The sequence below is a fragment of the Columba livia genome, chromosome 1 (genome assembly GCF_036013475.1).
Source record: "Columba livia isolate bColLiv1 breed racing homer chromosome 1, bColLiv1.pat.W.v2, whole genome shotgun sequence".
Classification (NCBI taxonomy): Eukaryota; Metazoa; Chordata; class Aves; order Columbiformes; family Columbidae; genus Columba; species Columba livia.
This window is the reverse complement of record NC_088602.1, coordinates 138,095,494-138,121,165: the sequence shown is the minus strand read 5'-3', so window position 1 is coordinate 138,121,165 and position 25,672 is coordinate 138,095,494. Positions and strand designations below refer to the sequence as shown.

The following is a 25,672-nucleotide window of genomic DNA, read 5'->3' as shown; positions in this document are numbered from 1 at the left end:
TGTTGCCTATACACACTTACTCTCTCAAATCCAAAGATAAAGCAAGTGTTCTGATATTTTTTTTTTTCTCTTAGAAGAAAAATACTGCCCCTGAAATACAGCATTTTTATTTGAAACTAATTATATATAGCTTTTACTTCTTCCATAATTTATCTATTAACATCACAAACTATTATCTTTGTAAATGTGTTCCTTAACTTCTGTTGCTCCTTGGCTATTAGTATTTTATTATCTGACATCAGTTATTAGCATCTAGAGTACAGGCTTAATTTGAAATCATCACAAGTCTTTCATGCCAGCCTAACTCTGCTCCTTGGGGAATTTTACTACTGGCATCTGTAGGAGTGGTTTTAGGTCATTGCTAATTCACACATATTTTACAGGATTAAATTTGTTAGTTATTATTTTGCAACCAGCGTGAAGTTTTTTTGTTTTGTTTTGTGTTTTTTAATTGAAGAGAGGTCAGCTTCCATAAAGGAAAACTACTGGCTTTATGCAGTCAAAATGACAAGGGGGGAAAAGGATGCTACTGTCGCTGGAATGACATGAATATCATCTTTAAAAAGAGCTTAAACGAAAATCTAATGGCAAGACTCCTTTTGAGTTCCTTAGATTTACAGACTTCTGTCTGAGAGATTATGCTTTGCTTCCAAATCTTTGATATACCAAGATTTACAATCTTAATACTAAATTTCTAAAATCTTTATACGTGGTTGAAAACTGCTCTTAACAATTGGAAGCATAACTTTCACTGGCTCCAGAGGAAGAATGGAAGTAAGGGCACAAGTAACAGAAACATTCCCGGAGCAGCTGCTTTCAGAGCCTGGTCTTCGTTGTCTCAGAAAAGGAGAGAAGCAGCTACAGTGGCAGTGGAGCAAAGGTGTGGTGAGATACTGAGGTCATGGCTCAGTGTGAGGATGAAGTTTGGCAGCATTAGTTGTGTGGTCAGGAAATAGATGCTGTTGCCTAACGTGGGCAAAATGCTCTTGCATTAGAGACAACGCTGAAAAGAAAGGCTTCAGTTCAAAGTAGCTAGGCTATGGCTCCTTTTAAGAAAAAAAAAATGGATTGAGAATACTGAAACTTAAGGCTGATTTTATTTCAATAATATCAAGATCACAATGGCATGCAATTTTAGGATTTCTAAACACTTAATATTTGTACTGGCTGCAAAAGGAATGCATACTAAAGGAAGGAGCTGCATGTAGTCGTGCTAGAAGAATACCCTTTCAGACCACCTTAACTCTTAGATTTAATTTCCAGCATTTGAATTGAAACACATTTATAAAATCAGGGATGACAGCAAGGCTTACATTAACTAGCAAAAATTGTGGGATTATTTGCACGTTACAGTATATTTTTTTCTTGAAAGTAGGAAATGAACGTCCCTATAGCAAAATTATCAGAGGATCTCAAATGATTGGCATCATACTAAGTAAAATGCATACATGTGAATATTTCTGTGGATCCATATAGAAAGCTTATAAACACCAGACATTCTGAAAGCCTTGGGACTTAAAAAAAATTAGTAGCTAGATTAAAAAGTTAATCAGCATTACACAAATCTCTAACTGTGAATAGGTAGAGAATAACAGAATATTCTCCTCTCAAAATTAGGAAGAACAGAGACAGGAGCATCTGTATTGCTTACCTGTTCAGTAATGCTTTTCAAAAATAATATTGGAATATGCACATGCAACTCCACCTCAGAAACAGCTGCCATCTTTGCAACACACAACTTAAGAGCATTTCAGGTACAATACTTTTATCCAAAGTATTTCTGTAGAAATAAGACTCTTTAATCCTCAGGACATAAGCAGAGTTATTGTCAGGGAAAATACTTCAAAAAAAATTCACTTTGTTTATTACAAATGTGATTTTCAGAGAAGCAAAGACAGCAAGTATAATTACAGAGATTACAATAAACTGATAAAGTAGTTTTTCCACTGTGTACTAGGTCTGGCTGGGATGGGGTTAATTTTCTTCACAGCATTCCATATGGTGCTGTCTTTTAGACTGGTGATCAAAACAGTGTTGGTAACATGCCAGTATTTTAGCTGTTGCTGTACAGCCCTTACACAGCGTCAAGGCCACCTGTATTTCTGATTGAGCACCCCAGCCAGGAAGCTGGGGGTAGGCAAGAGCCTGGCAGGGGACATGGCTGGAACAGCAGACCTGAGCTAGGCCAAGTGATATTCCATGCCATATAATGGCATTTGCAGCAATGAAATTGAGGTAGAAGTTTGTTCAAAAATTGCTTGGGGACTGGCTGGGCATAAAAACCCCAGACAGTGCTACAGGCTTGGGGAAGAGTGGCTGGAAAGCTGCCTGGCAGAAAGGGATCTGGGGGTGTTCACTGACAGCCGGCTGAACATGAGCCAGCAGTGTGCCCAGCTGGCCAAAAACACCAACAGCATCTTGGTGTGTATCAGGAATAGCGTGGCCAGCAGGACTAGAGAAATGATTGTGCCACTGAACTTTGGAATGGTGAGGCCCCACCTTGAATGCTGTGTTCAGTTTTGGGCCCCTCACTACAGTAAAGACATCCAGGTGCTGGAGAGAGTTCAGAGAAGCACAACGAAGCTGATGATGGGCCTGGAGCACAAGTCTGATGAGGGGCAGCTGAGGAAACTGGGGCTGTTCAGCCTGGAGAAAAGGAGGCTGACGGGAGACCTTATTGCTGTCTACAACTCCCTGAAATGAGGTTGTAGCATGGAGGGTGTTGGTCTCTTCTCTCAAGTAGCAAGTGATAGGACAAGAGAAAATGGTCTCAAGTTGCACCAGGGGAGGAGATATTAGGAAACGCTTATTCACGGCAAGGGTTTTGAAGCACTGGAACAGGCTGACCAGGGAAGTGGTGGAGTCACCATGCCTGGAGGTGTTTAAAAGGCATTTAGACAAGGTTCTTAGGGATATGGTTTAGTGCTAGAGTTAGGTTAGGTTATGGTTATGGTTGAACTTGAAGATCCTGAGGGTCTCTTCCAACTGAAATGATTCTGTGATTCTTTCAGTCTGCCAGTGAGTGAGTGATTGCTTTAGCATCACTTGTGGGTTGTTGTTGTTTGTGGTTTTTTTTCTTACTCATTTATTAAAAGGTCTTTATCTCAACCCATGAATTTTCTTTCGTTGCCCTTCTGAATCTCTCACCTATCCCACTGGGAGGGGGAGTGAACAAGCAGTTTTGTGGTGTTGAGCTGCCTACCAGGGTTAACCCACCACACACTGACTACCAAATTCAGACTGTAATTCAATCATCATGTTATGCTCTTATTTGTGCTTTTATTTTAATCACTAACACACATTTTACTATTTAAGGATTTGTTTAGGACTACATTTTATTACAGACATCACTCCTCCTCTGACCTGATGTTATCTTCATTCTCCATTCTGTAGTCATCCCTCCCCCAGTTTTCATCCCCAAAGAAGTTTGAGATTTGTTTTCCTCTTAAAATGGGAAAAGAACCCATATAGAGATCAGAGGGCACTTTCACATGTGCTCTTAGGTAAACCACTTTGTAGTGACAAGTAAGCTAAACTTCTCAGGGTCCTATAGCCCTGTAGTGCATTCTCACAGTGCAATGTCTCTCTCAGAGCACTGAATAATTTCAGAAGTATGGAAATATTCAATTGCTTATGAAATATAAAGCACTAGTTTTAACTTTTATAACTTGCACTAGATGAATGTACAAGTCAGATATAACCTTGCAGGCTGCAGTTCATTGTAGTAGCTTAACACAGACGTAATTCATCTAAGCTAAGTTGTAATAATAACATACAAAAAATGACACTTTTGCTATCCTGTTATTTGCAAAGCTGGTTCCAGCAATAAATATCTTCCATTAAAATGTCCCAAACTTGAAACCAACATCTATACTGAGGCCTTCAAAAATTACTAACCTGTAAGTAGTTGTAATAACATAACTTTTAAAAGGAAAAACAAGTTAATATATCTTTAGCCATAAAAGGCATTATACCTGCATTTTGAAAAAACAACTATTCTGCTGATAATGCATGATAAACAAAATTTTTGTTATACTCTGAGTCTTTGCAAGTACCAAAGAAGAAAATTTTGCTTCCTAGGAGCAGCTGATAAAATCAAAGTACAGATATTTCAACTAAGAAGGAGTAAGACAAGATGGCTAAAAAGTGGGAACTCTCAAACTGATCAGTTCAGTTCAGTTATATTTTCTCCATGGCTGCAACTGAAGAAGAACATGCATTAAGCCATCTAATTCTGATTAAAAAATCTGTAGGTTCAGTGAAAGTTATCCTTCAGCTGAATAGGGAGAACAATGGACAAGCTGGGGAGAAAAGCCCAGAACACAAATTTTCAGAACATAAGTAATGCCTAAAAGAGAAGAATGGAATGACATTTTTCTTGCTAGAGAGTTTATTGCACAGCTTTTTTGATATAGCACATACATATATTCCTTTGAAGCACCTGAGGCTGTCCATTTATCAGAGGGGGAATAGATAGATAAATGGATGCTCTTCTGCTGGATACTGTAAATAAAAATACCATGGATAAACATCACTGTTAGAAGTGCAGTGTTGCACTATGAAGGCTACCCCTTCACTGGCATTTATGTGGTCCACTAATAAGGCTTACTTCCCATTTGTTGGAATCAAGGATGGACTCACCTTTTCTAGTAGTAATAATGACTGGTACAACTACACACATTGTAATGCATGTAATGCACCCTTGCAAGTCAATATCAAACGCTTAGAGACTTTTATTAGTGCCTAACCATGTACATCTAATGCCATTTGACTTGGCCAAGATCATCCATGTGTACACCAGGCCTACAAGAGACTTGCAACTCCTCCACCGAAAGCTGGATATACCAGACAGAACAGCCTAGGGAAGTCTTAGGTGGTACTGGAGACCTGTATTGAGTAACTGAATGAGGCTCCTGTTCTTGTTAGAAATCAAATAATTAGTTAAAAGTTCTATTTGAAAGCCTGTTTGTGAATTTCTCCCATGCCATGTCTCTTCCCTTATTTTCTAAATGTAACTTTTCCCAAAACAAATGATACACAGTTAAAACTAAAATTAGGATGGGACAGGTTACAACCTCAGCAAGTTTCCTGTTCATGGGGAAGTGGGAGAAATGGCTGATAGACCACAGGATTGTTGCTACTCAGGGACCTGGACAGGCTGGAGAAATGGGCTCACAGGAACCTCGTGAAGATCAACAAGGGGAAGTGCCAAGGCCTGTACCTTCCTGGGGAGGAGCAGCCTCAGGCACCAGTATGTGCTGGGGGCCAGCTGGCTGGAAAGCTCTTTACCTTTGTGGCTGCATTAGTAGGAGTGCTGTCAGTAGGTCAAGAGAGGTGATCCTTCCTCTCAGCACTGGTGAGACCACAGCTGGTGGGCTGTGTCCATTTCTGGGCTTCTCAGTACAAGAGGGAGATGAAGCTACTGGAGAGAGTTCAGGAAAGGGCTTTATTAATTGGTGTAACCTTATGAAGTGCAGCTACCCACAGCATTGTTGTGCCTCTGTTCTCTAAGCAGAGTCAAAGCATTTTACTGCTAAGAGTGTTCAGACTCTTGACTTCTACATTTCACTTTCCTTAGAGTGTAAAGCCTTTGGGGGTTCATGTAGTTTTACATGATGCCTGCTAAAATACAAACTATAAATCATTTAAAATGTTGGCAGGATGTGGAGCCAAATATTGGTTGTAGGTTTTTTTTCTTACCAGACTTTTCAGATGAACCAGAAATTCATGTGCAGTTGCCTATCACTGTCCTGGAAGGGATCTATACCCTGCTCCTCTGCATGGTTTATTAGCTCAGGAGAACTAAGATGATTGCACAGCTTCCAAGTCAGAGCTGTCTGCAACTTATAGGCTTAAAGCACAGTCAGAGAGTTTGCATCTGCTCACAGTTTTAGCATGTACATGTAACCACTGTGTGCCTATCACCACACAACAGTCAGCCTCAAGTCTGCATTCAAACAATGTATATGGAGAGCATCCCTCTTTCTCCCTCTCTCTCCTCCTTCTTTCTCCCTCTCTCTCCTCCTTCTTTCTCCCTCTCTCTCCTCCTTCTTTCTCCCTCTCTCTCCTCCTTCTTTCTCCCTCTCTCTCCTCCTTCTTTCTCCCTCTCTCTCCTCCTTCTTTCTCCCTCTCTCTCCTCCTTCTTTCTCCCTCTCTCTCCTCCTTCTTTCTCCCTCTCTCTCCTCCTTCTTTCTCCCTCTCTCTCCTCCTTCTTTCTCCCTCTCTCTCCTCCTTCTTTCTCCCTCTCTCTCCTCCTTCTTTCTCCCTCTCTCTCCTCCTTCTTTCTCCCTCTCTCTCCTCCTTCTTTCTCCCTCTCTCTCCTCCTTCTTTCTCCCTCTCTCTCCTCCTTCTTTCTCCCTCTCTCTCCTCCTTCTTTCTCCCTCTCTCTCCTCCTTCTTTCTCCCTCTCTCTCCTCCTTCTTTCTCCCTCTCTCTCCTCCTTCTTTCTCCCTCTCATTTAATTTTTTTTTTATTGCCCTCAGGAAAAGTGAAGGTGAAATCAGTGTGACATATTCCTGTAAAGATATTCTCAGAGATGTAATAAACACATTACATGATAATTTAATAGAGAAATGTAAGAACTCCCAGGAATAGCTGTATTTCTATTAATTCTATCTATTTCAAATTCAAAGCTGTTCAGATCTGTTATACTGTTTTGTAATTAGTTTCTGGAAGAATAATCCTTATCAATTAATGACCTTTACAGTAGAGAAGATACTTTTCTGTCAAGAACAGTGACTGTAAATTGAGTGCCATCCAACAAGTCACTTCACGAGAACCAAATGTGAACATCATTGGGTCTTTATGCATATCCATATATTTGTAACAGCAGTATTAAAATGTTTCCCTAAATATTTTTGTGCTTTCTTGCATGGAGTGCATTTCTTCTCTTCCATTAAAAGAAATAATATTAATCAGAAACATAGTAACAATAAAAGTCAAAATACAAGAGGCCAAATATAGAAATCTTTTAGTACTAAATGTTATGATGTTGAAAGTTCTGAAATATTAATGTTTTTTCAGAAATCAAACAACAATTGTTTAAGCTTAACCAATGAAAATTATAGTTCATAACATACAGATAACTCAAGTGACTCACAAAGCCAATATTGTTCTTTGTTTTACAGTGTTGTCTGCACATTTTCGGGTCTGTGAGCCATATACGGACTACAAAGGTCGCTACCACTTTGGTTTTCACTGCCCCCGTCTTTCTGACAATAAATCTTACATCTTTTGCTGTCACCATAACAACACAGTATTTAAATACTGCTGCAATGAGACAGAATTTCAGACTGTTATGCAGATGAACTTAACAGGGAACGCAGATGGATATATGCATAAGTAAGTAAATGTGTTTTAAAGTACTCTTCACCAAACTGTTCCTGGTCTAATAACATAGTCTAAGGTGTACTTAATGGTGAAAGCAATTAGCACAATTGCACATACGGAGAAACATTACTAGAAGGTTTTTGCTGTTAGCAAACTCCTAAAAGAAAGGAAATTTCAGCTTTTCTTTCTTTGCTTTGACGTGAACTATAAACATTGCTAAGAGAGCATGTATGTAAAAGTTTCAGATAAATGTAACAAATATAAAGTTACATATAAAAGTTACAAAAGTCTCTCTCCTGATCCCAGTCTGATCTAAATTATGTTTAAATGTGTATCAGTAAAAATAAACCTCAAAGCTGTCTGTAGGGGAGAGAGGGAGTGAGCTGACGTTTTCCATATCAACACAAATGTACTATTTCGAATCTCTCATGTTTTGAACATAAATCTCTTGTAATCACTGACTTTGGGGAACAGAACGTATTTGCTTATACACCAACATTGTGTGGTCTCCTTGCCCTGGGATCCTCCCATGTACTGCTGGGGCCTGTCCTCTCAAGTAAATGTCAATAACTTTTCTTCTAAAGAACCAATAAGTAGCACGTAGAGCTTTGTTACCATTTGCCTATTTGCTACAACAAAATCTTCACCTGTGATCTGTCCCCTATTAGTATTTGATATTGTGGCCACACTCATTTGCTGCAATTTCTCTGGGTGCAGATGATGATGATGTTCAGCTGATATAAACCCCCAAGGTAGAATTCTGATCTATCTGCTTCCCCCTGCCATTTTATTTTGGTATCCAGCCCTTCCAGGCCAAGGAAGGGGCAGATTAAAGACAACTGAAATTCCAGTCTATTGATTTTTATTTACAACATGGTTTTTAGCATTTTCTTCCGTGATGCAAAAGTCAGTTGTTGTGTTGTCATTCATTCCTGTGGAAGCAGGTGTAAGTCTGCTAGGAGACTGTGGTGCTGAAATACTGATAGTGGCTCTTTTAACTGCATCCAGCAGCAGACAGCTTATGGATTCAGCAAACTCTTGTCTTCCTTAACAACCACCCCTCATACAGCTCTGCCCAGAGAAGTTTGAATCTTGCATAGATGTAGAAGTTGCATTCTCTAACTTTATGGGCATTAAAGTGACAGTCACCTAGTATGAAGAAATCTGTGTACTGTGTAGTGTAAAAGAAAGATAAAGTAGACTCTACTAATATAAAATCAATGTGCACCTATACTGTCTTGTTACTGCATGTGCAGCTGTGGCCTTGAGGTGAAATTTCCTTGCCCTGGCTTTGTAGTGCTTCTGTGAACACCAGGAGAATGTATCACACAGAACACTGGGGACACACTTCAAGCCTAACAGGCCCATGAAAGGCCACCCATTTTCTCCACCCTTTGTGTAATCTGGACAACCTAGAAACTGGTACCACCCTCACCTGGGACTTCCCAGCTCTGCTGATGTATGTGTCTCTAGGTAACCTGATGGAGTTTATACCATAGCCTCATCATGTGTCCCAGTGCCCCCATGCAAGGCATACTCTACGTACACTCCATGGTAAAAGTAGGATGTGCTCCTAATTTATTTACTGGGATGACCATGCTACCACAGCAGGAATTGAATGCCTGCCTGAAGAGAGGCCCTCACAGGACTCTCAGTACAGAAGGGCTATGCATGTAGTCACAGACAAAGACAGAAACAGTCATGCTTAGAGTGATGAAACAAGAGTCTCAAGAGTGGACTAGTGTGGCTATTTCCCCCACACTTTTCCAGTTCTCTGTTTTGTGCACAGCGAATTTGCTTTAATTCTTCCTTTACTGTTCCATAAACCCAGCACCAACACTGCTGAGCAGCCCAGTCTGCCTAACAGGCAGCTTCATCACAGAGTCTGGGATGCTACTGGCAAATTGTAATTCAGCCAAGTAGCAAGCCAATGCTTCAGGCTTTTTCCAGTGTCTCAGCAGCTACTCTGTAAAGCCATGGCTAGAGCTCACCAAGGTAAGGCTCTTCTGTTCTTCCTTTCACCAACAACCTGAAAAGGACAAGGCAATCAGCCATTTTCCAAAGCAGACATGCACAAAGGAACAGGTACAGTCTGACTGTAAAATATACCCTGGGATGTAGAACATTTCTCTGCCTCCTGCATTCGCTGCATGTCCGCTCACATCTGTATGTGTACACACGTGTGCTATGTGCTGATCTTTTGCAAAGGTATGCAAAATCATGCTAAATACAATAAAAAGCTTCTGGAGATGTAGCTTAGAGAAATGCAAGAGTGGCACCGGTATTGCCTTTTTGTAACTTCTGATACATCACTTTCAATAAATCAGTTAGGGCCAGGAAAATGAAGAGGTGCTAAATTTCTACTTAAAACTCCACCAATGTAGTGAGATCGGGAGAGATATCTTCTCACCCTGGGCTCACTGAGGTCATTAGAAAACCTCTTGATAATGTCTATATTGTGGAGGGGCAGAAAGAGTGAAGCCTAGATGTCTACATTAAAACTATTATAAAAAGCATCTTATTTAACACAGTCTGATTTTATTTAACATATTCAATAATTTAACTTTATTTGGATTCTCATTCATCCAGGGTTCACTTTACAATAACAAAATCAGCTCTTTGTTTAGATCTAATTTCACACACCACTGAAAAAGTTTCTGATGAAACCTGTTGTACTGTGGCTGGGGAGGATGATTTAGGATATGGGAACAGCAATGAACTGAAAAAAAAAAGATTATACTTTTCAGGGAAGAGTGATTCAATATTATTATTTTATTTATTTCAATATTCTTATTTGGTTTATTTCCCCCTCAGCCATTCTTGTGATCATCAAAACAAATTTCTTGGTTTATAATACAGTTGAGGGGAAAAAATTAGTGATTTGTAACTTCTTTGTCATGACACAACTGAAAAAAATGCATTTGTCTTATATAGTCACCCAATATAGCAAAGTTTATTTACGTTTTTGCCGTTACTATAACTAAAGATCCCTATGTTTTGGTAAGTGCAGAATGCTAGGCTATTATATCTTTGCAATCATGCAGATTAATTGGCCTGTAATATTTTTGAACGTGAGCAATTCATTTAGTATTGAAAATAGAAATACCAGTGATGTTTAACAGACAAGAGAAATTCTGCCAGCCAAAGTATTTTTCTGTAAAACTTTCTCTAATAAGTTGTTTAACTGTTCTTAAAAAGTAATGTTCACTTGAATCTAGTATTCATGCACTCTTTGGTTTTCTATTATGCATATTTGGTGGATTATCAGCAGTAGTACTATGCTGGGGGTCCTTTATCTGATACTGGAACTGTGTTATGGCACTCTGTAATGCATCCATGTTTTTCCTTATCTCTTATTCCAGTCTTTCAGGGCTGAATGGCTTTTGCACGCCACGCTACAACATTGCACTGAAAGCAACACGAGGGTAGAATAACACTATCTTTCTCTATGTGCAGCATGTCCCCTGCAGAGCTGGCATTTGCTTAAAGATCTCCAAGAAAGTCATGTTTACAATAAAGGAAAAAAAAATGTCAATTCTACTACCAACTGTTGCAAAAAGATGTAATTTAGCTGGGAAGACCTCTTAGATACTACAGTAACAGATTCCACAGGAAAACAGAAGATTGGGCAAAGGCCTTGAGATGATAGTAAAGACAAAATAGTAAAATTTAAAATGTCTATGCAAAAACTACACAGATTTCCTCAGTGTTAGAAGTACCAAGGCATTTGCCAAGGGTGTCAGTTTGTGTTTCCTGGGGGCAACACTTAAAAAGTGTTACTACTGCAAGTAACAGCCCCTTTTAAGGAGAATAGGCAAAGAGACAGTTTCCATGGCTATCTGCCCACATTTAAACTCTGCAGCTGTAGAATTCTGCTCGCAATTGTTTTGATTTGTTGTTTTTTTAAGCCTGAATTCCCAAATGAATTATTTTCTGCGCATGTCCTGCACATAAAAAACAACAAACTCTTCTAAAAAAAAAATATAGCCTTGTCCTAACCTGCTTGTCATCTATGTCAAAAAGTTAATGAATTAGATGGAAGGAATTGCATGGGTAAGAATGATACTTAAAAAACAAAGAAACAAACAAAACAAAACAAAACAAACAAACAAACAAACAAAACAGTCTTCATTTGTGTGTAGGGATGTTAGATAAATCTAAGCAGGATTCTGTAGATGGACTAGGAGGAGATGGACGATAGAAGTATTTCTTCTTATCAGAGAGCCCAATTCAAGGCTCCCTGAAGTCAGAGCAGATCTTTCAATTTACACAAGTGGGCTTCGTATCAAGGCTATACGATGTATACATCATGTTCCTATAGAAGACAAAGTATCTTAAAATAATGAGGCACTAAGCTTTTCTGATAGGTCTGTGAATTATCTTGTTTCACAGAGAAGGTAAAAGGAAATTGTCATGTAACTTTTACTCCAGATTTCGCTTTCGTTTTCGTGTGCCAGCAGCAGAAGAGGCCTGGGCATCATGGCTTTTGTAGTAACTTTCAGTGTTATATTGATAAACCTCGTGTTGAACCTAAACAGAAAGCTCCAAAATGACTGACTGGAAGGAGCAAGAGCACTAGAAGAGCAGGGCAAGGTTTCCAGCTGGCAAAGGGGAGAGGAGATACAACCACACCAAAATAACTTATACTTGATTGTCCCTGCGAAGGAACAAACACTTATAATTTGAATCTTGGTAGATTCAAAGCAAGTCCTAGGAGTTTTTTTATTCCTATTTTTTTCCTGTGCCTCTGGCCTTACTGTTATTCAGTGCAAGTAAGATTGTTTATTTTCTAATTAAGACATCATCTTAATTTGTAGGGAAGTTTTAATTTTTACTACAAGTAGTAGCCATCAGCAAAATCAATATTTTCTGCTATCTTAATAGTCTGAGAAACAGAAAACATCAAAGTGTGGAATTTCCCTTTATGTACAAAACATACTACTTATTAATTTTGCTTGTGCTGTTTAACAAGGCCCTTTTGATAGTGCTGTTGTCCTACTGTCTGTTAAAATAAAGCAATCTTTCATTTTTGTACTTGTGAGAAACAGATGTTATTCAGAAGGAGCAGATGGATAGCTCACATATGGCATGATTAATAAATTGTTGCTTTAAATTGGATCACTCAAAATAGCTCTAAATTTCAGTAACCAAAATTTTGACGGGCGAAACTGAATAACTAAAATACAAACAAATTATTTTGAGTTAACTATAAGAAGTGTTCCTACCCTCATGTTGCCAAAACAAAAATAACATGTTTTTTAATATTTCCATTCTTACTATTGATCAAATACAGCTCACCTATTTGTAAAATGGATCCTGTTGGCATCAGTGATGGAGTACAAGATTTGTTACAGTGGATTTCTTCCTGTTTTTTCCAGCCTACGCTTCCCTTTTATTTATATTAGCAGAAAATAGAAGCGTTTACCCCAATAGGAATAAATCCACTGAAAGTCAAGAGTAGCACTGCTGAGAAGCCTGGATTAACCAGGCCCTGTTATATTTTCAAGTGCCTGGACTGCAAAGATCTTAATGCATTACAAAGGTCTACACACTGTTGTGTGAAGTTAGGCAGACATGTGTAAGTCTTCAGTAGAGCCAAGATTCTTGAGTTAAGAGCTTTCAGAAGCAATATATTTTGCCTACTTCTAATCCTCATGGAGATTTACTGAACTTTTTTGAAAATCCTGGGCTTGCATAGTCTAAAGTTACACAGGAAGGGACCTGTTAACATGTCTGACCTTCCTCTAGTTACTTAACAGTTATTTGCTATAGAACCTCACTTAATCTAAGTGTACTGGAAAAATCATTCCCTGGAGAGGAGAATCAGTCTCCTTAAGTGCTGATGGGCAGCAACACAGAAATAAAAATACTGATTTCTTATCTGATTTCCTGCTTCAAGTCCTGATGTTTTTTATTTTTTTTTTAAGTATAAAATGAAAGTCATACAAAAGTTTAAATGGAAATGAAAGTTCAAAGCAGAGACTTGAAATGTTTTAGATCCAAAAAGGCATGTTTTTTAAAATGTCAGAATATCTTTCTGGCTTGTGTCTGTAATAAGTGTTTTCAGCCTTCTTTCTTCTCACAGCATTTCCATTTTTGATCAATATTCTGATAAAATACAATTCCCTCAAAGTTTCTCTGCATGTCTGTGAAGGAGAGCATGGTTGAGTGTGTGTTCAATTTTATTCATTTAAGTTCAGGTTCATGTAGATGGGGATTGCCCACCTATTCATTCAGTATCATTTTTTCCAAGACTATCTTTGTAATGACATTTTTACTGGTATCCCTTCTGCTTGATCTCTTTTTTACAGACCCTCTACACATACTTCCACATTAGCCCTTAGGTCTAGATAGCTGCCTTTGTGTATTCTTAACAGTCTCATTCTTGCCCATTTCTTTCCCCTCTCTTCTGACCTCATCCTCCCCACTAACACAGTTTCCAATCCAAACTGCGTTTACACCTGACAATCATTTTTCTTTTAATTATATTGCATCTCCAGCAGAACTTCAGCACTTCTTCCCCTTTCTGATCTCCAAATTCTTCACCCCTCACACCTTCTCCTCCCTTTTTTTCCCTCCTTTCTTTTAATATCTTGAGTCATCTGTTACAGCTCCATGTACTATGTCAGCAGCTGGTAATTTTTATGGCCTTTACCCATATATATGTGTGTATATATATATGTGTGTGTGTATATATATATATATATACATTATAACTACACCAACATATAGAGTGAAATGTAGTACTTATTTTCCTTCCTGTGAAATGTATTGTATATGATCTTGTCAATGTTCTTCCTTCCTAAATTTATTACCAGCAAACTAAGGGATCTTTAGCAGTTGTTCTTGGAAGCATATACTTCTACTAGTGTCTTCTGTATCCAGCAATAGTTAGTTGTTAAATTCAGGGAAAATTCAAGCACATTAAATGTATTTTAAGATAAGTGTTTTATAATGTGTGTCAGCAGTGAGTGTTTTCAATAGTATAGATACCACTCGGTCTCCACTATTACAGCATATTTTTGTATGGTTAAGCCTCACTCTCATAAATGCCCTATCACTATCAGTAGGGTGACTCTCTGGGGGTGAGGATTTGCAGAATAAGACAGAGGAGCCATCAGCCATGTCCGTAGTCTCGCTTTAAAGCACTGAAGCTAATTGTACACCAAATTTATGTGCTGATAGAAATACACAGATGAGAGGGATAAATAATATATATATATATAAATAAATAATATATTCCTAAACCAGGGAGACCTAGTTTTTAAAAGCAGCCCATGTCATGCAAATATCAGTATTTAGATTGAAATAATAAATTTTTTTTCATTACACATGCTTTAGAATAAGTTGGGTTTTTTTCATCCATCTTTATATTATATTTATATAATTAATGAAACAACCAACCTTGGTAAACTTACACGATTACTATTATTGATATATGAGATTACTTTTTTGTTTTCCCTCCTTTGTTTTTCACAGCAACTACAGTGCACTGTTAGGAGTGTGGATCTATGGCTTTTTTGTGGTGATCTTGCTGGTATTGGACCTTTTATATTACTCTTCAATGAACTATGATATTTGCAAATTTTACCTGGCACGGTGGGGAATCCAGGGAAAGTGGATGACACAGGGACAGAGCCGATGGATTAATCCTGCTCAGGACCCAAGCCAAGTACAGACACAGCCTCAGCCAGAGACACAGCCTCAAACTCAGCCACAGCCTCAAACGTCACAGACAGTACATACTTTAAAAGGAGATGCTTTAAGCCCACCCCTGATGTCGTTTCAGAGTACATCTGCCTGGTAAGTAAATTAAGCCATATTGTGACATATTTTTTGACTCTGTTGTTTTTCAGCCTGAAAACTCTCACCTGTGTTTGGGAAGTGCCCACAAATCCAGGCTGAACTGCACTATTTCTAGCACATAATTCTTTATATTGTGAACTGTCTTACTGAGTGTTTTCTTACTCCAGAATATCTTAAGTCATCTTTTAATGCTGTTCTCAGAAAAATGGATGCTGCTGTATTTCAGTGCTAAATAGCTTTACAACTCTGTGGTACAAATAAACTACAAATCTTTGTTCTACATCAATCACGAAATTAATTTTAATCTCATGTGGAAGACTAGTTGCTGTGTGTATCTATGTATCTGTTGGTCTGGTTTTAAAGGACTGTATAAATAGCAACACTGAAGTAGCTTCACACTGTTTGTGACACGAGACACAGAAACAACATAAAAACCAGGTTAGTTTTTTTATATGCATAGCCAAAAAAGCATAGCTTGATCTCATTTGACAGGGTGACACAAGTAGGCTACTGTAAAGTTAAATGCTACGAAACAAAACCTGCCAAAAAAAAAGCCAGACCAAATGGGAGACAGGATACTTCAGGAGCAGGTAGAACATGCAATATAAATAGAAGAAATTAAATACTGATAGCCATGAGACAAAATGGTATTGAATGAATTTGGACTGTTTCTACCAAACACAAGCAAAGGAAGAGAGCTGAATAAAACAATGCTCTGAATAAGGTGTCAAGAAGGGTAGGGACTTTTTGCTTGGCAAGACAGCATAACTACATTTATACAGTCCTAAAATTACATTTGGCTGTTTGAAGGCAACCCTGGGGCTGATACAGTCCCCGGTGAAAATGAGTTTGATGCCCCTGGCATAAAGATTTGGAAGAGGGCAGAGAGAATACAGAGTCACTAGTGTATTTCAAAAGTGTTCCAGAAGGGTGAGTTTTGACAAAATAAAGTGATCTAAGAATGAATGGGGTGAAAAAGGTGACAGCAGTTCCCAAAGCTGTAGAGTGTGTAAAGCCACAACGTTGACCTTGATCTGAAACCTTTGGATAGCACTGTGTTGCAAATGTGATTAAGACAGCAGTAGTCTTTTTATTTCATAATTTGCTCTATATGTGTAAATCTAGAGCAAATAGGGTCAAAGATTTTTAATAACAGAAAAGGCAGTGAGAGTTCAACTGGGGACAAGGATCAATGAAAGAGTAAGTTGTTTGCATAGTAGCCAGAACTGGGTGTATCCAGTACAGATCAGAATTAAGGACCTTTCTAGCAGGCCTTCTCCAAACAGAAGGGTCTAACAGTGCTACTTAAGATAGAAACCTGCCCGTGCTCAGTTGTAAGCTCTATTCTTTTTACTACTTCTTCCTCTTCTCTCCTTTTTTCTTCTTCTAATTCCTTCAGCATTTTTGCACATTGATTTCTCAGTCTTCAGTTAGAATTGCCATAGAGGTTAAGACCAACATTTGTAGTACAATAATTGCATTTTAGCTAAATACATGTGTATGTGCATGTGTGTATATAGAGAAATATCATGACTTCATGAACATATATATGTATAAAATATTAACCTGGTTATACCACTTGGTAGTTCTGCCATACATTACAAATTGAAGGAAACTATTCAATAATTCATGAAGGATTCTTGGTCATTTTCCATAACTGACTTTTGTTGTTTTGTTTCTTTGCTTTTTTTGAAGCATTAAGCGGAGAATGTATGTTAGGATCAGGTGAGCATATCCCATATGCTCCTTTCCCTGTGTTCGCAGGAAATGAGCATTGATAAGTCACTCCAGTAACCCTCATCCCTTCCCCAGTGAACTGTCCGTCTGTGCTCCCCTCAGTTCCCATAAAATTGTTTCTTATTTTCATAATCCTTTCACTGCTCAGTGGAAGAAATAAGTAGATGTCTCCTTAGCAAAGCCATATGTATCCCTTGTATTTCAGCATGTAAAACACTGCGAGAGATGCCACATTTTCAAACTTACAACCTGCAACTTTTGAAATTCACAAGCCCTTAACTGAGTGCATAGATGACTCAGTGTGAGTTGGATACATTAAAAATATGGAGAAAAAGGTAGTGGGCACTGGTGATCACAGCCAAGGTGTTTAGCATGTAAAAGAGGTTTTTAAGTAAACAGCCCCCTCGGAAAATGACAGGCTTGTGTGCTAAGACAGCAGAGAGTAAGAGGAGGTTGCCTGGCTATCTATTTCTCTGTTAGATAATCCCCAGGTTATATACATGAAAATGTGATAATTTTGCCATCTAAAAATTAGGCATCCTTTCAGAGTCCGGTTCTGCCACCGTCCGTATTTGACAAATGACCTCAGTACTCTCTTCTCAAAATGCAATTATACTGCCAGTGAAGTGCAGTGAAGTTACTGGGTTTTTTATTTCCATCTCTGGTTTTAAAATTGCCTCATCTATTCATATCTTTTTGTAATATATACCTGAATTTCAGTTATTCTAGATGATGATACCAGCTGCTTTGGTAACAACAGATTTCCAGTCTATAAAATGAACTTTTCAGTTTGTGTTGGCATTTTTAATGTGTCCTAAACTTATCCTGGCTTTTTCCTCTGTACAGAAAAAAGCAGTTTTCTTTAGCATCTCACAAATACACTTATGTGTATACATATTGGTGTTATCAGGTGAGCTTTTTGAAACTACAAAATAGATTTATTTTTTTCTTTAATCCTGTGAGATATGCATATATCCCAGAATATAAAAATTTAAATACTGTTAAAAACATTTTGCAAAACAGTTTGCAGGTTTTCATGAGGACAGATGCTGTTGAAGTTGTTATCTTCCTGCACTACATTTATTCTAATACAGTTTAAAAAAAACGTCCATTCTAGAAGACACTACATGATGATAATAGGAAACTGATTGTTGCACATCAAGAATCTCAGCAACACCAAAGACCTTAGGTATCCTTATTGCAGAGAACTGACAGTGTAAGAAACTATCCCAAGAGAGATGGCAAGATTAACCTATAGTTTGTAAAGCAGTTTGGGATCTTCCTCGATTAAAAAAAAATATGTAAGTGCTTTTTATTTTATAATTTCTTTTCTTGTTCTAGTTGGAATGCTGTGAATTGGCAATGAAATCAATGACTGAAGCAGATATGTCAGAGAGAAAAATCAAGCAAGCCATAGTGTATAGCGGGTAGAATCATCCCCAAGATGTTTAAACATTTTGTTGTAGCAGATCAATTTATTATTTACTTGAGACAAAGAGGACCATGTATAGCCATAATATTATTATAACTAAAGATGCCTGGAATCCATTATACATGCTGCAGGCTGCTTTGCAGAGGGCTTGCAGTGTTGTGCAGGGACAGGAAGGAAAATCATTAATCTCAGGAACATCAAGCCCGATTTAGAATGTTGCTTCGTCATGTAGTGTCTGGATTTTGCAGCCCAACTAATGTTGATTTCTTCCTTAGTATGGAAACCATCTGAGGGCTGTCCAAAGGCCTGTGTGGTCTGAAGGTCCTGGTGGATGTACCTTCTACAACCCAAACACCGTCACAGACTGCAAGTGAATAATCTTAACTGTTGTGGTGGTTCCTCCAGGTCATCGCTGAGGTGCATGAGCTGGGCCCCTCCATGCTCACTGGTCCATGTAAGAACCTACAGTCTGGTTAGCCTGGCCAAACTTCTAACAGCTGGAGATCAAACAGCAACAAACAGGAGGCAAATTGTTACTACTGCTCAACAAAATACAAACCAGAAATATTGTAAGTTGAGGAATCAAAATCCTGACTACTGAAAAAACTTGTTCTCACAACCACTGGATTGTTGTTAATAACAACTAAAAAAGGTCAGACTAGCAAGGAAGATCACAGAAGAGGGAGTGTGGGCCAGGGCAGCCTGGCAGAGTTTCTCCAGATTCTCCGTGACCGTGATGTGTTCCAGATGTGACAGCGGAAGAGATGAACATGATCTCTCTGCCTTGCTCTGATGATGTTAAGCTCCTCTCCACCTCTATCAAGGATGCAAATCACAGGGAACACTGTCTTGAAGTCTAATTTTTGACACTCTGTTCCCTGCCTTTCTGCACAACAGCACAGAGAGGCAATGTCTGCACTGTATGTGATCATATATGTTATGCTACATGACTCTCAGTTTCAGAAACCTGCTGTTGTCCAGAAGCAGGAATAGTATCAGCCCAGCAGGGTAAGCCCGTGCTTATTTCCTTTATGCAGCTGGAATGGGTTAGACAAAGGCAAGCCTATTTTACTTCTCCTTATTAGATGCTGCGATCTGCTTTTGCTGTGAATTCCTCTGAGTCACATTGTCTTCTAGACAACAAGTAGAATAGGTTTTAGCCCGCTGCTATTCACCTGCTACTTGACACCTCTTCAAATGACTACCAAAGCACAAAGAGAGAAAAAAGCCTATAAAAATATTGGCAGGGTTTAGAAGCCAGCAGGTAACTGAGCATGTCCACAGCAACTGTGCAAAAAACGCAGGGAATACTTTGCTGGTGGCTAAAAAGGCTACATGAAATAATTTACTTTGATACCAAATTTTGAAACAGGACATTGGCACCGAAGTGGGTTGGCTGTGCAGTGTGAACATGGCCATAGTCCACCAAAAACTTTAGGATCTGGGGTGGTGAGAGGGTTTTGTGCAGAGGCTGTTCTTGTAATGGGATATTTACAGTAACAAAGTGGACAAAATCTACTTCCTTCCATTTTAAGAAAAGTGTTTTGAAAATAAGAAAGATCTCAAATTTACATTTGCAAAATCACCATTAAACAGGAATAAGATGATACTATTTTAAAGATGCAAAATTTTGCATCATAGGGCAGAGCATATTTTTAATTTACAGCCCCTACCTAGATTTTTATGTTATACTCAGAATAAATATGGAAAAGCAGAGCACCAATAGTGTTTTTTAAAAAGATGGAAAGAAATAAAATTCAATACTCATATAATGCTTTTATGAAAGAACTGTCTGGAAATTAACATCAGCTGGAGAATCTGTCTCGTAACAGATATGAAGTGTGTTGGGCAACATCTACATTTACATGTGTACCTCTATTCCCTTCAAAATATATTGGGTTAGAATAAGAGATATTGATTAATATGTTTTCTTCTAAATGTTCTTGTCTGTTTGCTAGGAATGTTAAAAGAGTAAAAATAGAAAATGCTTAAAAACAAAAGCAAAGATAAAGAAATAACTTTGCTCCTAGAAGAGCCAGATGGTGAAACTGGTTTTGCATTGCCTATCCCTTCTCCTGCTTATGTCAGAGCAGGACACCCAGAGCACAAATAGATGGTGGGCTTGGAAGCAAACAGCTCAAAATCAGCAATGCTCCAAGCCTTGTTTACTTGACTCAGTACTATAATCATGCAAATAAAGGGGAAGATTTAGGTTTTAATTTCATCCTTAGCATTTGAATAATTCAAGATACAGAAGTTAGTGAGTGCTTTCTTTCTTTCTTGCATTTAGAAATTCACTCTTAGCATGTGAAGTTAAGCCAATATGCAGGGTTTCTGTCCATCTCAATCTGAGTATAGGCAATCCTTGTGTATATTGACAGACACAGTGTATTCTGTTGATATATATGTAATATATATTGTTCATTTCATCCCTTATTCTCCTTTTTCATCTGCTGTGTAAATTATAGACACCATATTGCAACAGTTATTTCTCTACATTCTTGTTAACTGCAGATTCAACGGATATGGGTTGATTGATATTCTCTATTTTAGCTGTTTCTCAGCCTTTCCATCAAATTGGGACTGGCACATCCATCAGCTTCATGAAAGTCTTTCTTTTATATGGACTGTACAGTTGAAGTGATTTAAATGTAATAATGAATTGTCGGAAAATAGCGATTAGAAGAAAAGTGAGTAATCTGAAGACTATTGCTAAATTAGCTCTGCACACTGAGAAATGAAAGCCAGTAAAAACACTGGAAACCAGTTCTGAACATCTTCCATTTTTAAATTTTTAAATTCCCATATATTTTGAGTAGAATTTTTTGCATAGAGATCCTTAGCTCATCTACATTATAACAAAGCCAGAATACCACTACTGAAGAAGCAGATAGCAGTGTAAAATTTGTGTGAAATCAGAAGACTCCAATTAAGCCCACAACTGTACTGCATAACGTCACAACATCATAGCATCACTCACAGGAATGAGTGTGGCATCCCAACTTTTATCAACCAATTCTGTCTTCTCTGTCGCAATAGAAACCACTTAATTTTAAAAGACTCTAGTTATTTTAGTAGTTACAAAACTCCTACCCCTTTTATCCTCTTAGGTGCCAGATGCTCAGTAGTAATCGTAATAGACATTTTATAGATGCACTGAAAAATTAAATAGCAACGTGTCAAGGGTTTTGATTGCTGGGTGACAATAAAACTGTGGCAGCTGTATTGTTAACTTCCTCTCTCCCTCTTCTCCCTTCAGCTCCTCCCTCTCCTCCTTTCCCACTCAGGACAGGCGATCAGGAGGGAAAGAAGGACAGAGAGAAGAGAGTTTGAAAAATTAAAAATGTTTTACTAATGCTACTGATAAGAATAGAGAAAATAATGCAAAATATACAAAACCAATCTTGAAAGTCCCAACAACTGCAGAGCCGGCACCTGAAGTCCTGGACTGGACTCTGCAGCCAACCAGAGCTGGATTCAGTCTGTCACTAGGCCTCAGTTCGCAGGGATGACTAGCAAGGTCCTCTCCTAATGTCGGCCATAAGCAAAAAAGGGACAAGCTCCTTGTGATCTCCCACTTTTATATGAAGTATTCATGTGAATGTGATGTTATACTCAGTTGGTCAGTTTCTTGCTCACCTGTTTCTCTTTGCCCCTCTTATGAGAGGTGCATCAATTCATTATCAATAACCTCGCATTCCATTGCTATGTTTACCAAAACACATATCTGGTTCTCCAGGAAAATGCAGCTAATATGAAGGCTTTAGCTGACATGCAAATTCACTAAAAGATAAACTTGTTTTTTAACAAAACCAGGACACAACTTTATTCTAAAGATCCTCACTTAGGTCCTGAAGTACCACAGAGAAACCTGAGAACAGCCCCAGCCACTTTCCAAGTACAACTGAGTGTAACAGCTGAGCTCCAGACCCACGTATGTTCATACAGTCTGGCCATGTCTCTCAATAGCACATCAAAGGAGTCCAGGCTGGCTGATTCCACTTTCGTGTTTGCATTTTAAAAGCTACATCAGATGTTCACATTCACTCCTGATATAGTTCTGTAAATACAAATGTAACTGACAATCAGCCTAGTCATCTCTGACATGCTTTTGAGAGTAGCTGGATCTAGAGAGGAAAGGTACGAAGCAGTGAATAGCTCCCATATATTGTCTTGAATTATGCAGTCTCAGCTGTATTAAGTTTTATCTGGCAGGGACCAAACTTTTATTACATTGATAAAATTCACCTAATTGCTTTTAATTTTCTAGAGACTAAATAAGGCAGATGAACAAGGAAACAGCATGGAGAATAAACAGCATCAGCCACAGATTGCAAGTGGTAAAAGAAATAAAAGGGGAGGTGTTAAGGAGCTGGAGTTCATGATCTAAACAGATAAGCATTCATGTATTTATGCAAAGTTGCAACAGGATTTTTAGGAGATTTAGCGTAACTCAAGTGTTCTGAAATGAAAGAAAGCACTTTTTCAAAAAAAGGAAAAAGAAAAGAAGTAAAGCGCTGGACTGTCCATACTGTCCATTTTAAGAAGGTCATCCCCCAGAGAACTACTGCAGAAGAACCATCTATGTACACTTAGTGCTTTTAAAAGAAGTGAGAAGAAGAAAAAAATTAAGTCCCTGAAGTAAAATCCCATTGCTTTCAGTGTCTTTGAAAATCAACTCAAATGTATATTTTGGACACCAAGAAACAGATAAGTACCTAACACAAGGAGGAACAAGCAAGTAGTGGAGCTGAAGGTTTTGCATGGATCAATGTATTACTCTCAGAGTTACTGTTAAATAAAAAGCCATAGGTAATAAATAATCCTTCTATGGGGTTGCAGAAAATATATTAGAGTATGCTAAAATTTCTACATGAAATAATGGCATACTATGGAATTCCAGACAACAAGTGAAAAATTACAAATGTCAAACACTTATCTGATAATGCTGAACACATGACCATAAATGGTAACAATGTCAGACAATTATTTGCAGTGAGAGCTGAGGTCAAGGATCTACCACATCATTACCACATCATTACTTTTATTGTCACTGTTCCATGATTAGATCATGATGAAGACAACAATTGCAGCAAGCAATTAGGCATTTCATCAGAAAAGTGATAAAGCATGTTTGTATGACCTTGGTTTTATAATTATGTTTCACTGCACAGTTCAAGAAAAGGCCAGCAATTAGACACACTCAGTTTGTTCATCATTAGGAAAATATCAGGTATATGGCTGTTTAAGTCTCAAAAGCAAAATAGATCAAGAAGGATTGAAATTTGAAAAACATTGAAGTCATTTTACAGTTCAGTAAGTCATGAGAGAATGCTGATGTCAATCAGGAAACAATTTGGAAGAACTTCAAAGGTTTTGGAGAAGTTACATAATTGACACTGTTGTAAATAAGTATACACAGGTATCTACAGGTATCTATTGTGAAGATCTATTCACTGCAGAAAGAAAGCATGCCTCTGCAAAGACTTTGAAATTCACTACAAAAAATGTATTGGAAACCAGAAATGCTAGAGAGCTAAATCCAGTTTAAGGCATTAAGCAGCAGGAATATGATAAATGTCACTGGAACACAACCAGAAATGCTGTTAATGTTGGTCCCACGTCAGGTGATAACATGATCCCAAAACAGAACAAGTGAGATGCTTTGCTTTAAACATCACAGAAAACTGTTCAATCAGCACAACATTGCGTAGCCTTCACAGAGCAGTATCAAAGGAATAAAAGGTGGAAAGTGGGCACCCATCATAATACAGGAGGGTATAAATTACTGTAAGATGTAGTTACATGTGAAATAAATAGGCTACCTCCCTTTACCTGCCAATAAGGTAATCTATTTCCTGGTGTTTGTATGTATTGGTAACCTTTACTTAGGCTCCAAAGAACCTCAAAGGTGGAATGATTGTGGAGACATAACCATTTACAGTAAGTCTTTAAAGCAGCAACGTGAAGGTGTTTGCACAGTGATTCGTTTGATCACCTGGCAGAACAAGAACTGATGGGCTCAAATCTAAAAGAGGACAAGGTCCAGCTATTATACAATTTTTCTTTCTGAAGGACTGGTGCTTTAGTACATAGTTGAGTAGTTTATGCCCAAAGGAATCTTCATAGTTACTGGAATCCTGTTTATTAACTAGCTAATCGTATCTCTGAGCTGAATTCTGTATTAGAGCAATTCCTTGCAGTCATTAAAGTGATGCTGCCCTGAGAGCTGACACACGCTACACGGGCTGTCTTCTTTCTGTTGAAAATCATTACTATCTTGTAGCAGCATTTGCAAAAGTAATAGCAATGAGCTTCATCAAAAATTACAGCAAATTAATTAAACAGCCATTAGCTACATTCCACTTTAATTAGTGATACAGATTTTAATCAGTCATGCAGACAAGGGAGGCAAGTTATTTTCTATTGCATTCCCAACTTCTCCTCTCTGAAAAGTGATGAGTCATAGCGAGTTGCTGAACCCAGCACCTTTTATCATTCTCATGGTAACAGCTCATCTCCAGCACAGTTTCACCTAAAAAGTTCTGAAGAAACTGTGATTGGAAAGCAGCCAGTATCTACCCTTTTTGACCACCAAAAACCTCCCAAACATCTCTTTTGCTGCTGAAGTTAGTAACCGAAATAGTCTAGAAAAAAACACCTGCTTTATTTACATTTTAAGACATTTTAAATAAAAGTACATGAGGGACCGGGGGTTGACATTTTCATTTTTACTGTTCACTGAAGCCTCTCAGAGCTCACAGCAAAAATGACATCCCAATTAAACCGGACCCACTGTTTGCATGAACAACTAAAAGAAGACAAAAATGTGGATGCATTTTTGTGGATGTGTTAAAAATACAACCTAACTGTGACACTATTGAAAACAAAAATAAATTTGGTTCAGCATTTTGCAAACTCTTGCTCTTATTGACTCTTCCTCACTTTTCCCTGGGAATACATAAGGCAAAAATACCTGAAGCAGTCCAACAACCATGTGAAATACCTAAGTAAGTTCATAAGATAATGCTGGTTGTAAGGGACAGGTTTTGGAGGAGTTAGAGACAAGTGAGATAACAGAAAAAGAGCTTGTTAAGCATTGGGATAGTGACAGAAGTAATCCACATCTTCCCATTGTAAATCCTGATCTTTCCATATTCACTAATAAATTTTACCTGTGTGGGCAATCCGTGCCTTGTTTTCTTTTTTGCTTTATTCCATTCAGATTAGCACAAACATGGTGTAGAATGTTTAAAAAACAAAATTAGTGAAAATTAGCTAGGGGATTGGCTAGGGTTTCTCTGACTTTCTTAAGTTCTCCTGACTACTGGCTGTAGCTGGAGTTAGCAGTGCTTTTTGAGTACTAATA

The 25,672-nt window shown here is 38.1% G+C and overlaps 1 protein-coding gene across 8 annotated transcripts in view; it reads left to right on the top strand.

Annotated features, from left to right (window-relative positions):
- The window catches only part of SHISAL1 (shisa like 1), a 208,813-nt gene that overhangs the window by 164,222 nt on the left and 18,919 nt on the right, over positions 1–25,672 (top strand). For 4 of the 8 annotated variants that reach the window (XM_065032822.1, XM_065032833.1, XM_065032811.1 and 1 more), the window contains 3 exons: positions 7,127–7,340; positions 14,808–15,131; positions 16,830–16,878. In XM_065032822.1, the coding sequence (XP_064888894.1) occupies positions 7,127–7,340; positions 14,808–15,131; positions 16,830–16,863 (572 nt within the window). In that variant the 3' untranslated portion in view covers positions 16,864–16,878. Of the gene's footprint in view, positions 1–7,126; positions 7,341–14,807; positions 15,136–16,829; positions 16,879–18,578; positions 21,439–25,672 lie in introns of those variants that run through there. The other 4 variants (XR_010466689.1, XM_021296387.2, XM_021296388.2 and 1 more) reach the window with 4 other exon arrangements.